Consider the following 15,676-nt stretch of genomic DNA (forward strand, 5'->3'; position numbering starts at 1 on the left):
CCAGGGTGTTTTAAAGCAGAACTACCTGGTTAAAAAAAGAAAAAAAACTATATAATAGATACAAATAATTAGAATACAGGGCAGGATTTCATGAGTTTTAAAAGTTCTACTGCCAAAGTATCACAGAGGTTAAAATTACATATATTATTAGTGATAGTAGCTGCCATTTATTGTGTGTATTCTGTGCCAGACCTTGGGGCATGAATACAAATACTAGATCTTTGGGATTTATTCAGTTTTGAGAATTGTGGCATGTCAGATGAAACTTTAGGAGTGAAATGTATATGGCATGAGGTAATTTATGCCGCAGTAGCAATTTTGTGTTGCTATTAATGATCAAGCTCTAAGCTGAAAAGGAGAAAAAACTGATAAAGTTATGATGTTGCTGTGCCCTGTGATTTAAATCAGAAAACATCATTCCTGAGTTTTTTCTTTGTGATGTAATATTATGAGGGAATTAGCAAGACATATGCTGTCATTTGGGCTTCCCCGGTGGCTCAGCAGTGAAGACTCTGCCTGCAATGCAGAAGACGCAGGAGATGCAGGGTCGGGAAGATCCCCCGGAGAAGGGCATGGCAACACAGGCCAGTATTCCTGCCTGGAGACTCGCATGGACAGAGGAGCCTGACAGTCTACAGTCCACGGGATCCCAAAGAGTCAGACACAATTGAGCACGCAGGCATGCTGTCATTTAAGGCTTCTTTGGTGTAATTTCTGTCTTTCACACTATAGAAAAACTGTCCTTCAATTTAATTGTAACATGTAGCACTACTGGACATTTATTTTGAAATGGACAGACTGGTCTGTTTTAAAATTACTATTTTTTTTGTCAGTTCTGAAGAATTTGTGATCTGAAGATGTATAAAGATGGTGGTATTAAGTGTATTAATGATGGAATCTTTTCTGTGGCAGTTTTTTTTTGTGGGGTGGGTGGAGATATGGTAGAAAGAGCGTGGTCAAAATTAGGGTGAGAGGGAAGTTACTTCTCTTTCCATTTTGTGTGCTGTGCTTTGTCACTCAGCTGTGTCCGATTCTTTACAACCCCATGGACTGTATAGCCTGTCGGGCTCCTCTGTCCATAGGGATTCTCCAGGCAAGAATACTGGAGTGGGTTGTCACTCCAATTCTATTTTTCTTACCCTTTAATGACAGTGGTCTTATTAAAGACTTGATATGCTTCTCCCTTAAGTTGAATATAGCAAACTTTGCTTAAAAACTATCAGTAATACTTTTGTATGGTTATTTGTTTCAAGCGGATTTTGGAGTATCAGCTAAAAACACAAGGACAATTCAAAGGAGAGATTCCTTTATTGGCACACCCTATTGGTATGTATTCAGTTTTATGGATTTGCTGCATTAGTTATGTCAGCAGTTATTATATGTTAATTTTGTCCATGTTTGATTATACTGTCTGTCTTTTATGTGGTTTGTGATCACCATTTTAAGTTAAACATCTTAATTTTCAATTCTCTGTCTTCATAGGATGGCTCCTGAGGTAGTCATGTGTGAAACATCAAAGGACAGACCCTATGACTACAAAGCCGACGTTTGGTCCCTGGGTATCACTTTAATAGAAATGGCTGAGATAGAACCACCTCATCATGAATTAAATCCAATGAGAGTGCTGCTAAAAATAGCAAAATCTGAGCCCCCTACATTAGCACAGCCATCAAAATGGTAAAATATTCCTAAACAAAACTTTTTAAGAAGCAAAACTTGAAACTTTATTCTTCTAGCTTTCCAAGGGTATTTAAACTTAGGTACATGGTACGAAGGTTGTATGAAATAGAAAACTGATACTGGTGTGTTTTCGAGACTTAAGGATTATATAAATGTGTATAATTAACTTTCCCCATCAGTTTGAAAATAGCAGTGATTGGAGTTCTACATGAAAAAGTATTTTCTGTGAGAAGCTAAGGCATATATGTGATCTGTATTTGTGGAGGTTAATATAATGGAAGAATTTTTGTGATTTTTAGCTTCCTTATGAACATTTGACTGTATCTCAATGACTTAAGACTATAAGCCTACTTACATACATGTGACTTGTATTTATAAATGAGTGACTTATGGATGTTCTCATGAACTAGTTTTATGCTGAGTTAATACTATTACATACATGATAGAACTTAACCATGGTTTATCATAGTTTTGATTTTAATAACAAGAAAATAAAATAGAATGTCATTATTAAAATTTTATTTTGAAGGTCTTCAAATTTTAAGGACTTTCTAAAGAAATGCTTGGAAAAGAATGTGGATTCCAGGTGGACTACATCTCAGCTGCTGCAGGTAAAATAAGAGTAGTGTGACAGTGGCAAACCATATAGCTGTTGCAGCATCTCTTTAAGATGAATACAGATTCAGATTCCTTCAGTTTTCCTGTCCAAACACAGGATACATTGAGTAGTTAACATTTACTTTACAAACGTGTGGGCCCCTTACTAAGAGGCATTTATTTAGCTTTTAAGTAATTTCTCCTATGCTTTTCTGATTCAGTTTGTGTTCTTTTCATTTTGTTTAGTTATTTCCATTTTGTCAATCACATCCATTCAGTTTCTCCATTACTAGAAAACAAGTACCTTGGTGACAGGGGCCGTGAGCTAATTAATTTTTTTTTTTTAGTGTCTCTTACAGTGAGGGTAAATGTTTAGTAAATATTGCTAACTTTAAGAAAAAATGGGGTTGAAGTGATTGAATAATTTTGTTTTATAGCAGGACTTGTTTGTAATATTTGAAATAAGATTTTTTTTCATGTTTTATTTATTTATTTTAATCTTTATTTTATTTTTTTAATATAAATTTATGTTGATGTATGGCAAAACCAATACAATATTGTAAAGTAATTAGCCTCCAATTGAAATAAAATTTTGTCAAACAATAGTACAGGTAGACAAGTAGAATGACGGATCTTGAAGCAGTTACTGTTCAGTTCAGTTCAGTTCAGTCGCTCAGTCGTGTCCGACTCTTTGCGACCCCATGAATCGCAGCACGCCAGGCCCCCCTGCCCATCACCAACTCCCGGAGTTCACTCAAACTCACATCCATCGAGTCAGTGATGCCATCCAGCCATCTCATCCTCTGTCATCCCCTTTTCCTCCTGCCCCTAATCCCTCCCAGCATCAGAGTCTTTTTCAGTGAGTCAACTCTTCGCATGAGGTGGCCAAAGTACTGGAGTTTCAGCTTTAGCATCATTCTTCCAAAGAACACCCAGGGCTGAGTTATTGTACAACTCCTCCATTATAGTTTTTTAGGTTGCTATTTATCTGGAGGAAGAAGCAAGAAAAATTGCCTTTCTGTCTGTACAAGTATAACCTTCAAATGCATCTTCTCTTGTTTCACTTCCTCCACACTGGAAGACCTTAGTCTGTGCCAAACACTAAGTGCAGAGTACAGAGATGAATAAAATATCTTCTTACTCTTAAAAACATTAGAACTATGTAAAAAAACACAGGTGTTTATATTCACTTTTAACAGAACTTTAAAGCTTTCTGTAATTATTGAGGTTTTATATGAGATGTAAGCATACTATTACTTTTTAAGAACTAGTACTTTATTTGAAACTTGGTTTAATTTTAATTTAGGTTTTAGATTATGAAATTTTCAGACATACAGCAGAGTACATGAAGCTATTACCCAGAAGTAATGTGTTGTCATTTTTGACATATTTCTTTCAGATTCTTAAAAAACATGTGCAGATAGAGTTGCAGGCGGCTCCTATTCCTATTCAGTTCCCTTCCCCACCATCTTATCCCAGATGTACTATCATCTGAAGTTGTTTATATTTTTCCTATTTACATGTCAGTGTTTTTACCACATAAGAATGTGTTTTATATATATGAAACTCACTCCACAAGCATTTCAGTTGTTACTAAGTGAGCTCTTTTTAACGATCAAACAGCATCCTTTTGTGACCGTTGATTCCAACAAACCAATTCGGGAGTTGATCGCAGAGGCAAAGGCTGAAGTTACAGAAGAAGTTGAAGATGGCAAAGAGGAGGATGACGACGAAGAAACAGAAAATTCTCTGGTCAGTATTTAAAAACAAAATTGTGTTTTGGTAATTTTTAGAGTTGAATTTTGAGTTACGATTGCATGTATGTCTAAGAATTAATTGATTGCATTGTTGTTTAGTTGTTAAGTCGTGTCCAGCTCTTTGGCAACCCCATGGACTGTAACCCATGAGGCTTCTCTGTCTGGGATTTCCCAGGCAAGAATACTGGAGTGGGTTGCCATCTCCTTCTCCAAGGGTCTTCCCAACCCAGAGATCAAACCTGTGTCTCCTGCATTGGCAGGTGGATTCTTTACTGCGGAACTACCAAGGAAGCCTGATTTATTGGGTAGCAATACAAAAACCTTTAATTTAGAGGTGAAGATTTATTGAGTTTTCTCCTTGCTTTCAAGTTTGCTCCTTGCTATCCATTTTTGTCATATTTATTATGTGAAGATTTGTCAGTTCTTTAAGTTATTTTTATAATTTTATCAGATTTTACTGAATAAAAATATTAAATCACTATATATATGAATTCATCATTCATATATATATATATATATATACGCACACACATATATGAAATATTGTTTTGGTCACCATCTTATACATTTTTAACACTAAAACTGTATAAAATCTTTTTTAGCCAATACCTGCCAGTAAGCGTGCCTCCTCTGACCTGAGTATTGCCAGCTCTGAAGAAGATAAGCTTTCACAAAATGCTTGTATTTTGGAATCTGTCTCAGAAAAAACAGAACGTAATACTTCTGAAGATAAATTTAACAGTAAAATTCTTACTGAAAAACCCACCAGTGATGAACCTGAAAAGGTTGTGGTGGGTACTGATGAACATGTTAATGATACTCATTTAGAAGCTATGGCTGAACTTCATAATAAAGCAGCAGTAATTGAGGAAAATGGAAGAGAAGAGAAGAGACCCAAGCTTGAAAATCTTCCTGACACAGAAGACCATGAGGCAGTGGACATTAATTCAGTCAGTGAAGGAAAAGAAAATAACATAATGATAACTTCAGAAACAAATACTGAACAGAATCTGAAACCTGAAGAAGAAACAGATCAGGAAAAGCAGCAGATATTTGAAAATAAGATTATAAATTCTGAAGAAATTGAAGATACTACTGTCCAAGGAATGGATTTAGTTTCTGAAGAGACTGGAGAAAAAGAGGCAGATATTCAGGCAATTGAAAATGAAGTTGAGTTTACAAAGGAAGACATCCAAGAGAAACTGGGAAAAGATGACAAAACTGAAAAAGATAGGATCAGTGATACAAGCAAAGTGATAGGAACAAATGAGGCAGAAGATGTTGCTCAGAGGGCAGCTGAGAGCAGTGCTGAGGATGCTCAGCGTAGTGATGGGAAAGAAGTGGGTGACGTAGGCCAGACATTAGTGATCAAGGCCACGGAGGGTCCCGAGGCTGGTGGTACTGAGAAAGCTTCTGTTGAAGAGAGAGTTGAAACTAATGAGACAGACAAAAAATCTGTAGACGGTGAAGGTGAGGAACAACTAATCAGCAGTTCAGAGAACCGATTGGAGACCCGTGAGGAAGTTGGGACAAATGATGTTGAGATTACTGAATCAAGTGGCACTGAAGGAACAGAGGTCAGAACTGTAGTGACTGATACTGACCAGAAAGCTTTAGAAAATGAAACTCCTGATGTTCATAAAGCCACTACTGAGATGGACACAGAGCAAAAAGAAATTCCATGTGAAGTGCCAGTTAAAGCAGAACCTCAGGTCACTGCCGCTCCACAGCCCAGTGAACCTCAGCTTGTTCCAATACCCAGTATTAATATCAATCCTGAAGATGCAGAAAATAAAGGAGAAATAGGTGCTTTGTCAAAAACTGAAACCATGTTACCAGAATCTGAAAATCAAAAGGAAAATGATACTGATTCAGGCACTGGTTCCACTGCTGATAATAGCAGCATTGACTTGAATCTATCCATTTCTAGCTTCCTAAGCAAAACTAAAGACAGTGGATCAATATCTTTACAAGTAAGTGTATATGGGTCCTTGTTTGGATTTGTCTTTGTCGTTTTGGCAGTTGAGAGTTTATGTAAAACTGATGACTTTCAAACAGACCAACACTAAATCAGTGTAGTATTAACCCTATAAAATTCTTCAGGGCTATGAGAGCAATCAATTAAAAAAAAAAACTAGAGAGATTCTGGATGTAATCGTTAAATTTTTTGGTAGTACCTATTTTTGCCAACTCAATATAAATAGTATAATAAATTGCTTACTGGTATTTGGGTTTTCCTACTGCACATCTCTTTGTAGAATTTTAGCAAGAATCAGTAATATTTGACAGAATAGAGGGCTTATAAGAATGATCTCTTTTAAAGAATGTTGAGGATTTAAACATTTCTTGATTTACTACTGGCCATGTAGATGAGCACTCTTAACTCCTCAGTCATAGCCATTTCTGTTGCTGTGTAAATGATTGTGGGAAAACCAAACCAAACACTAAAACCCAGAATGCTTGGAGCTGTTAGAGCATAATTCTCCAATCTGAGTGTGCTTAAAAAGGTAATCATTAGGGAGAGCTATGTAGAAGTATGGAGTGAGGCCGGAGAATCAGTGTTTGTAACAGAAGATCCCATGGAATTCTGACACAAGTGAGCCACAGACTGCTTAGAGACTCTGGATTGACAGGTGGCAGAAAAGCAGGAACTTAGAACTGACCTTAGGGATAGGACTCCAGGGCATGGCTGATCCGCCTGCCTATAATGCCCCAGATTATCACTACATGTATTGCTTAGATGGTCTTCAGTTTTCAGTTTATTTTGTTTCAGTGCCTGAAATTCCATTTTTCTGAAGTTCATTTACAAACTTAATAGTTACAGTTAGCCTATCCAAAAAAAAAAAAAAAAAGGCAAATATTTCTGTGAGAAGGCAACATTAATTGTGGATGCTTTAGTAGGAACTGAAGAAATGGAGAATTTGGAGGTTACAGGGAGGTAGGTTAATTTTGGAGCATGCCCACTTTAGGTTTTAGAAGATGTCTGGATAGGGTGGCCATAGTCCAGAGCTTAGGGGAGAGCAGTGTGAGGATACTGGAAACCTCGAGAGTGGAACAGTAAGAGGGTGAAGACTGCAAAGTGCCAAAGACCAACTTAAAAATTCTAATGCCTTTTAAATGTAGTATTTTCACATTTTCCTTTTGATCCCTCTGCTTTCTAACCATTTCCACCTATCACAACTAAGTAATTATCTGTTCTCAGTGTTTATATGTTTATCAGTGTTACATACTTCTGTTATTTCTCTTTGCCTTTAAAAAACATTTGGATACCAGTTGAGGAATGAAGAGTTTGGTCTTGATAAAGGATTTCAGGCAGAAGCTAGCTGGCAGATCTGGTGCTTTGGGTGGTGTGGTGGAGGTGCTGTCTTTCTAGTAACTCTAAAATCACTCCATCTCTGACCCTGAAATGAAGGAGGGCTGGTGATATTATTGTTGTTGATTAAATGAATTTTGAATCTCAGTTGTGGCAGTATTTTAAAGTTATCTGAGAGCCTTTTCAAAATAAAAGCCTCAGCCTTTTCAGACTTGCTGATTTAGATTCTTTTGAGGGATGTGCCTCAGGAATTCATTTTTAATGGTGTTGTGTTTCTGAAACAGAAAAACAGAGGTGTCTGAGAACCTACAAGGTAAAAAGAGGAAGAAAAGATGGTTAACATATAAAGATTGTACTAATTACTCATTTTGTGAATTGGTCATTACCACTTGTGGCTAATTGTGATGTGGTATCATAAGAATTATACATGCATATCATCAAAATGCATAATTTCACTTGAAAAAGATTGATTTCATCTGTAAAGTCATGTGAAAATCAGATGAGGTGTATTTGGTATAACTGGTTTCAGAGATGTCTTACTGCTTTCTGTTCAGCTTTGTATGTGTAGTCTTCATAGCAGTTAGTTCCATTTCTTGTTTTTGTTTTTTTAAGAATATGTTTTCCTTCTCTAGTATTCCCCATATAACGCCTAACTAAAATAAATCTTCCTCAGGAAACAAGAAGACAAAAGAAAACATTGAAGAAAACACGCAAATTTGTTGTTGATGGTGTAGAAGTAAGTGTAACAACGTCAAAGATAGTTACTGATAGTGACTCCAAAACTGAAGAGTTGCGGTTTCTTAGGTGAGTAGAGGAACAACGTGACTTCAGCTGGTTTTGTGACTTCTCAGGTCTCTGCAGAGTCTGAAGAATAGAGAAACAAGTAGTCTTGGCTAGTTTTGAGTTATTGTTTTACTACTTTCCCATTGGAAGAAAATGTTAGTTTTCAAGTTTTTTCTTGTAAAGCATTACTTCAATGGTGTAATTTTTGCTCCTCTTTTTCTGTTGTCACCGTTAAATTTTATCAGACGTCAGGAACTTCGGGAATTAAGATTTCTTCAAAAAGAAGAACAAAGAGCCCAACAGCAGCTCAATGGCAAACTGCAGCAACAGCGAGAGCAAATTTTCCGACGTTTTGAGCAGGAGATGATGGTAAAGTCTTGGAATTTTGTACCATCTTGTTCATAAAGAAATTTACTGCTTAAAAAAATCACTGCTGGGAGGTTTTAGAACTTCTTCTCTGGTTACTAGATTTCTCTGGCTTTGTGATATGTTTTTGGCCTTTGTCTCTTTGGTGTTCTGGGTGTTTTCTTTTTCTTTTCTTCCGTTTTTGGCCATTTGCCTGACTTACAGTGTGTTGGGTGTCTTTGTTTTTCTTTGATTAAAATCTGTCGTGGAAACCTGGAATCATGAAGCTAATAGATGGTTTGCAAATGTCAATTGCTGGACAACTTTTTATTGCTAAAATTTTACCTCTCAGAATCCAAGATTTTAAGCTGCTCTAGAACAGTTGTCTTCAAAATCGGTTGAGTATTAGAACTTCTTGGGGGATTTTTCAGAATATGCTTACTTCTCTGGCTACTACAGTTCAGCTTCCACATCCCTTTTCACAGCTGCTAGAGAAGTTAGTGCTGACTTATCAAGGGTAATTGTCACTGAGTCTTTAAATTTTTACTTTGTGTCCAAAGTTGGAAAAGAAATTGTTAACATGATATAAAATTTCAATAACTTAAGTTGAACATCTAGCTTAATGTAGGTTAGAAAAAAGGATCATTTGAAATGTTATAGGATTCATGGTTGATTATAGTTCTTATGTTTTTTAAGTGGTAAGGATTGTTTTGTGTGAAGTTTGGCATTGCTGATTTCATTTTTGGGGTCCTAACTGAGAATTCCTAAGGAAATAATGAGCTTTTGTTTTCACTGAGTATTTTTGCAGTATATTCTGTTTTTTCAGAACCTTACAAAAACTCTGTTTCTCCTCTCCCCATATTTTCCAAAATATTTTACTTTTTAATTTTTTAAAAGAAAACACTCTTTACAAATAAGTACCTATGTCTAACATTGCAGTGTTATTCAAGTATTATATAAACAGGAATCTTTTGTTGAGAGAATAGCTTTATAATTCTAAAAGGTTTGTTTCAGTGAAATAGGATGTTTATTTTAAGAATTTTGATGAGGAAGAGTAAGTCTAAAAATGACAAGTAATGGTATGTTCTTAAAATAGACTTCAAATATGACCTTTGATTTATCAAAAATCATATAGGAAAAATATTGAAATTTTTCTTTAGTATTTCATAGCAATTGGATATTCTTCTGGATTGTCTATAATTTTTGAATATTCTATACTTATATAATAGAAGAAAGTATTTTCCTTATTAGAAAAAAATGAAAATGCTCATCTTTTTGAAAAATTTTAAAACATATTTTAGTGAATTTGACTTGTTCAGTATTGCAGAGGGTACGTATTTTATCACTAAGTTTAAATGCCAGTTATCAATATGTGCTCTTAGTAAACATTTTCAGTATAAGTTGATATGAGCATTAATGTTAAATGATCTTGAGCTACATCATTTTACAGAGCAAGAAACGACAATATGATCAGGAGATTGAAAATCTAGAAAAACAGCAGAAACAAACTATTGAACGTCTAGAACAGGAACACACAAATCGCTTACGAGATGAAGCCAAACGCATTAAAGGCGAACAAGAAAAAGAGTTGTCCAAATTTCAGAATATGTTAAAGAACCGAAAGAAGGAGGTAAGTGTAACTACCCTTTTCAATGTACATGTGTTTAAGGAGTAAAAAATAATACTTGTTAGTTAAGTGGCACTCATTAATTTTTTTTTTCCAGTCTTCCCAGCAGTCATGTAGGGTAGCAGTAAGGCTAGAAGCTACCTAATTTTACTGCCAAGAAAACTGGAGTAGAAAAGGTTTTAATGACCTTTTCAAGTTCATAAACACACATTAAATATCCAGCTAACCCTTGAATCAAGACTTCAAATGGAGTCTAATCCATTTTCCTTTTAACCTATCATTCCTCCTTTATTAATGCAATATTCAAGTCCTGACATAGTGATGTTTTTTCCAAGAAAACATGCTATGATCTATTTGCAGGTGGCAACAATATTTCAATTTAGTGTTTATTTGCAATATTTAATTCATGCTTAAAAATTATTTTTTCTTGATTATCTTGAGTACCTTTCTGAGATACTGTGTCCAAACAAAAGCTGAATAACTTGAAATTTGAAATAATATCTCCAAGTTTATCAAAGTGTGAGATACTTTGAAGAATCACAGGTGGAAAATATCTGTAAAGTCATTTGACAAGAATGAATTTTTTCATTTTTCCTGAAACTGTTCCATATTGTCATAGAATCTGTTTTTGTGGTATTATTTACTATTATTATTTTTATTATTGTATTAATGTGTCTTTTTCTTCCCCAATTAAAATAAAACTAAGAACTTTTACATACTAGCAGTTTTGAGAGATAATTTTATAATTTATTCTGTTCCTTTAGTGTAGGAGGAGAATTTATCTTTATCTTTATGGACAATATTATGATCAGATTTATTAGTTTTGGAGCAAACTAACATCAACCAAACTAGGGAATACATTTTCACTTTTGTTGCATGTCCCCAGTACTCAGATTCATTGATTTTAACAATGAAATGCAGAAAATGGAATATCATATTGCTGAACTTCAGGATCTGGTTTTAAAAGGATAGAATCAAATATTAATCGTACATTCTTTGATTTCTCTAGGTAAAGATGAGTGAAATGGTATATAGCCATTTGATGTGGCTTCCATTTCTAAAAATTACTGTTTTGTTACTGTTTATTTTATTTCATATAGAATTGCTTTATATACCATGATGTATGACTTTACTGAGACCAAATGTTAATTTTTCTTAAAACCATGGATAGATGGATAGTTTTTATTAAAAGGTTGCTTTCTAATATCAGATTAAATTTTAAAAATTTTGTAGGTAAATATGTGATTTAATTTTAGAGATAAAAATGTTTCTAGTTATTGTTACTGTTTTAGAGTAGGAGAGGTTTAGCCATCAAACGTGTTTGAGATCGTGATATGCATATTTAAAATAATTATGTATTTTTTTCCTTATTGCTAAACTTCTTGCATTTGGGGAGTCTCTTCTTTTTAATGGTGATTTGGTTTCATGAGAGATTACTGATGGGAAATTGTAAATACACTTGTTAAATCAAAATCAGTCTGTTTCACAGACCGTAAATGGCATGTGGTGATTTGGAATCTGGTTGCTTTTGGTGCTTCTACTTATACACACATGACCGTCTTTCATAGTTGGATTACAGATTTGTTCTTAGGTGGAATACACGTCTCGGATTTTGAAGTGATTAAAAGAAGGAGCTCTAAAATACACTTTATTTTATAATATATTTATCTGGTATAATAAATCATAGCATACTAAACTTATTTTTTGAGGGCTTTATATTATAGATTTTAAAGTTGACAATTGATTTTGGCTTAATTTATCAGCAAAGGAGAATGTTATTCTAATTTAACCCCAAAGTTTTCAAATATGTTCATTTTTATCACACCATGTATAAAATGGTGTTTTATAAAAAAAGAAAACTTGGTGTGCATTTATTTCTCCTTTGTGTTATTCTAAGGCTTACTATTGTTTTTCTTTTGATCTCATTAAGTGGATTTCATTTAGAATTATCTCAGTGGTTTTATCAAGCCAATCATGAAATGTTGCAGTTTTATAAATGAATGGTGTTAGTTTTCCTTATATCCAGTATATCAAACAGTGTCAATAGACAATGTCAATAGATACGTTTATAATTTTATGGTCTTTCAAGGTCAGTTGGGTTTATTGCCTTTAGTTCAGCATCAGTGCTGCAAGTAATTCTTTACTGATCACCTTCAAATTTAAGAGAGAATGATATGTAGGGATAATTAAGCAGCTAATTAACCTTTATATGGTGTAATGTCCCTTTCTGCATTATGATTAAGCATGTTCTATCCTTTCATTTCTTTTTCTTCAAACTAACACCTGTGCTGATGCATGTTGAAAGGAACTTTTTAACAGCTTTATCTGACTTGTAGCTTGTCTGCTCACATAAATGCTTGCTGTGGAGAAAGTATTTTTCCCCACCTCCTGCATGCTTATACACTGTAGGTTATAAATGAAGTGGAGAGAGCACCCAAAGAGCTGAGAAAAGAGCTCATGAAACGCAGGAAAGAGGAGCTTGCACAAAGCCAGCATGCTCAGGTAACAGCAGCAGCTTAATGCTACTAAAAACAGAAAGCGGCATTATTCTCACAGCTCAATAAACCATGGTTAAAAGGGTAAATTCTGTACTTATTATATGATGTTGACATCTCCTCAGACAAAGGGTCCCAGGGCATTCTTTATGTAGTGCTAAATTCACACTAATGGTGACATTTAAGTTGCTAATATGAAATTAAGTGAAATGTTTAGAAAGCTGACTGCAGATGAAATAAACATGTATGTTAATGTATAATCCACTGTATTCTTATTTTAATCGTGATGGAAGCTTACATTTTTAAGTGGTAATGTCAATGTTTGATAGAAGACTTTTAGGACAGAAAAATATAGAGGGTGAGTATATAAGCTTTGTGCGTACAAAAAGAATGCATATTAAAAGGCCATTAATTTGGGAGTCCTCTGTTGGCCTGGTGGTTAGGATTCTGGGCTTTCACTACTGTGGCCTGGGTTCAGTCCCTGGTTAGGGAAATAAGACTCCACAAGCTGGTAAATGATAATGTTAAATGGTAGATCAAACATTTATTACTGTTAAACTCAACAATATAAGCTACTTAAAACCGTATTTTAAATATTAAGTATGTTCTTTTTGATTCAGAATCTAGCAGTTACAAAAATAGTTGTTACCTAAGTAAACTTGATTTTAGGTTATAATAAGGCTGAACCTGTTAATGGGTAAATTCTTTACAAAACTAGATAAATTGGTATTTTCAACAGAATTTTCTAGAATTACCTCACAGTACTCTACGAGGTCTTTTATACTTGGGATCATCTTTCTTTTAATTAAGTTTGTACTCAGCCTGGAGGCAAAGAGAGAAATGAGCTCAGTTTGTAGTTACAAATGTTAATGAAAGGGAGAAGAGACATGGATTATTTATTATTTGTTGCTTTAAATTTCCTTTTGAATGTGGGTTTTTATATAATTTAAAAAGTTGGATCCCAGCCTTTTGAATTTTATAGATTCATGGAAAGGAATATAGAAACCAACAGAAACCTTTGGGGACCATGACCAGTGCATTGTCATTAAAATTTTTTTTGTTGTTTTTTGTCAAGGCAGGATATTTGAAACTGTCATTTACTTGTCACTATCATTTCAAACTAGGAATTATTTTAACACCATGAAAAATAAGAAAAATATCTTGGAACTTTAAAATTTTAATAAAATTAGGCTATTTAAATAAATTTATTATTTTTTTTTTCCTGTGAGTCAAAATTTTGTCTTGGCCTAGTATGGGAATTGCTACAGGCACACCTCTTTTTATTGTTCTTTGCTTCTTTGTGGTTTTGCAGTACTGTGGTTTTTTTTTTCCCCCACAAATTGAAGGTTAATGCAACCCTGCATCAGGCAAGTCTGTCAGCACCATTTTTCCAACAGTATTTGCTTGCTTCATGTCTCTTTGTTACCTTTTGGTAATCTCACAGTATTTCAAACTTTTTTATTATTATTATATTTGTTATGGTGATCTCTGATCTAAAATCTTTGATGTTACTACTACAACTTACTGAAGGGTCAGGTAATGGTCAGCATTTTCAGCAATAAACTACTTTTTAATTAAGGTATGTATGTTGTTTTTTTCAGACAGTGCTATTGCATACTTTATTTAATAGAATACAGTATAGCATAAACATGACTAATGTATTTGGGAAAATTCATGTGTTTTGCTTTATTGCGTGGGCTAGAGCTGAACCTGCAGTATCTCCAAGGTTATCTCTGTTATCAGGTGATAACGCAGGCGCAGTGTTCACTGTGGGTCGTACTGATTTCACCTGTATGAACTCGTGTAGCCTCACAACATAGGAGGTAGTTACTCGTACGACCCACATGCTACAGGTGAGGGGACGAAAGCACAGGAGGGTGAATGTCTCTCCAAGTTCACACATTTGGTTAATGGTGGAGCTGGAATTCTCATCTCGGCACGTTTGCCTCCACGTTTCACACACTGAACCATGTCATCCTGCCTCGTATTTAAGCTACCTGTTCTGTGCCTGGTCTGAACTCTTACTGGCTTGGCCCAGTGGTCGTTAGCCATGTCTTACTGATAGCTGAAGAGGAAGTCCTTCTTGGCCCCACATCTGTTTTTGGATAATTTCAGATTTCACGCCAGATAACAACAATTTGGTTTTGCCTTGTGAAGGGATATGGAGTTTAATTCCAAAAGGCAGTATGTCAGACTCTATTATAGAGTCGAAAGTAAGAATTTAGTGTTGACTGAATCAGGTGATCCAGTGCTTTAATAATGCTTTAATAAAACTTTGTAGGTGATTTTTCATATAGTTTGCGATGCTAGCCTGTATTTTCCGACTAAAGCTAAAATCAGTAGTAAATTTCTTTCTGTAAATTTAATGACAAATTTAGTAAATAACTGATTTCAAAAGTTTTTATATTTAGCTACTGCTTTTGATGAAAATGCTAGATAACTTTACAGAGTCTAATATTTTAAACTTTTTAAAGACTATGAATAATAACCATATAGCCACGAAACTAGAATTTATTTGATAATCTAGTCCAGTGGTCTTCAGACTGTACTCCTAGGAGCTGTTGAGTTTGGAAGGAGCACATTGAGAATTCTTCAGAAATGAGAACAGTAGAGCTCTGTACTCCTAATTCCAGAGCAGTACCGCTTTTCATCTGTTTTATAAACTGAGATTTTTTAGACGAATTTTTTAAAAAGAGAGTTCAGCTGGTTTAAAAAACAACAGCAACAAACTATAGAGGTTGGAAACCACTGATCTAGTCCAGATCCTTCATTCTACAGGCCCTTTTGTTAACTGACTTGTTCCAGGCCTCAGGAAGTTCAGCGTTTGTATAATTATTCTTGCCGTTTACAAAAAGTCATTCAGCTCTGTTCTCACCTGGGAGGCGCGTTGTATTCTGATCCACAGGGCGTTGCTCAGGTCATGATTCAGTCTTTTCAGTTGTCATCTTGTGCAGTCTTCAACGCCCCAATGCAGGACGTAAGTCCCCCGTGCCTTACAGGAGGATGCCTTCTGTTTTACCTGCTTTTCTTTGGCTCACATGTGCCTTTTCACTGTTAGTTTCATTTGTTATAAATCTGT

The 15,676-nt window shown here is 34.9% G+C and overlaps 1 protein-coding gene across 2 annotated transcripts in view; it reads left to right on the forward strand.

Annotated features, from left to right (window-relative positions):
• The window catches only part of SLK (STE20 like kinase), a 62,127-nt gene that overhangs the window by 31,834 nt on the left and 14,617 nt on the right, over positions 1-15,676 (forward strand). The window contains exons 5-13 of one of the 2 annotated variants that reach the window (XM_070780786.1): positions 1,254-1,326; positions 1,483-1,677; positions 2,210-2,291; positions 3,901-4,029; positions 4,637-6,007; positions 8,021-8,151; positions 8,376-8,499; positions 9,926-10,105; positions 12,512-12,604. In XM_070780786.1, coding sequence (XP_070636887.1) covers positions 1,254-1,326; positions 1,483-1,677; positions 2,210-2,291; positions 3,901-4,029; positions 4,637-6,007; positions 8,021-8,151; positions 8,376-8,499; positions 9,926-10,105; positions 12,512-12,604 — 2,378 coding nt within the window. The remainder of the gene's footprint in view (positions 1-1,253; positions 1,327-1,482; positions 1,678-2,209; positions 2,292-3,900; positions 4,030-4,636; positions 6,008-8,020; positions 8,152-8,375; positions 8,500-9,925; positions 10,106-12,511; positions 12,605-15,676) is intronic. The other variant, XM_070780787.1, reaches the window with a different exon arrangement.

The sequence above is a fragment of the Bos indicus genome, chromosome 26 (genome assembly GCF_029378745.1).
Source record: "Bos indicus isolate NIAB-ARS_2022 breed Sahiwal x Tharparkar chromosome 26, NIAB-ARS_B.indTharparkar_mat_pri_1.0, whole genome shotgun sequence".
Classification (NCBI taxonomy): domain Eukaryota; kingdom Metazoa; phylum Chordata; class Mammalia; order Artiodactyla; family Bovidae; genus Bos; species Bos indicus.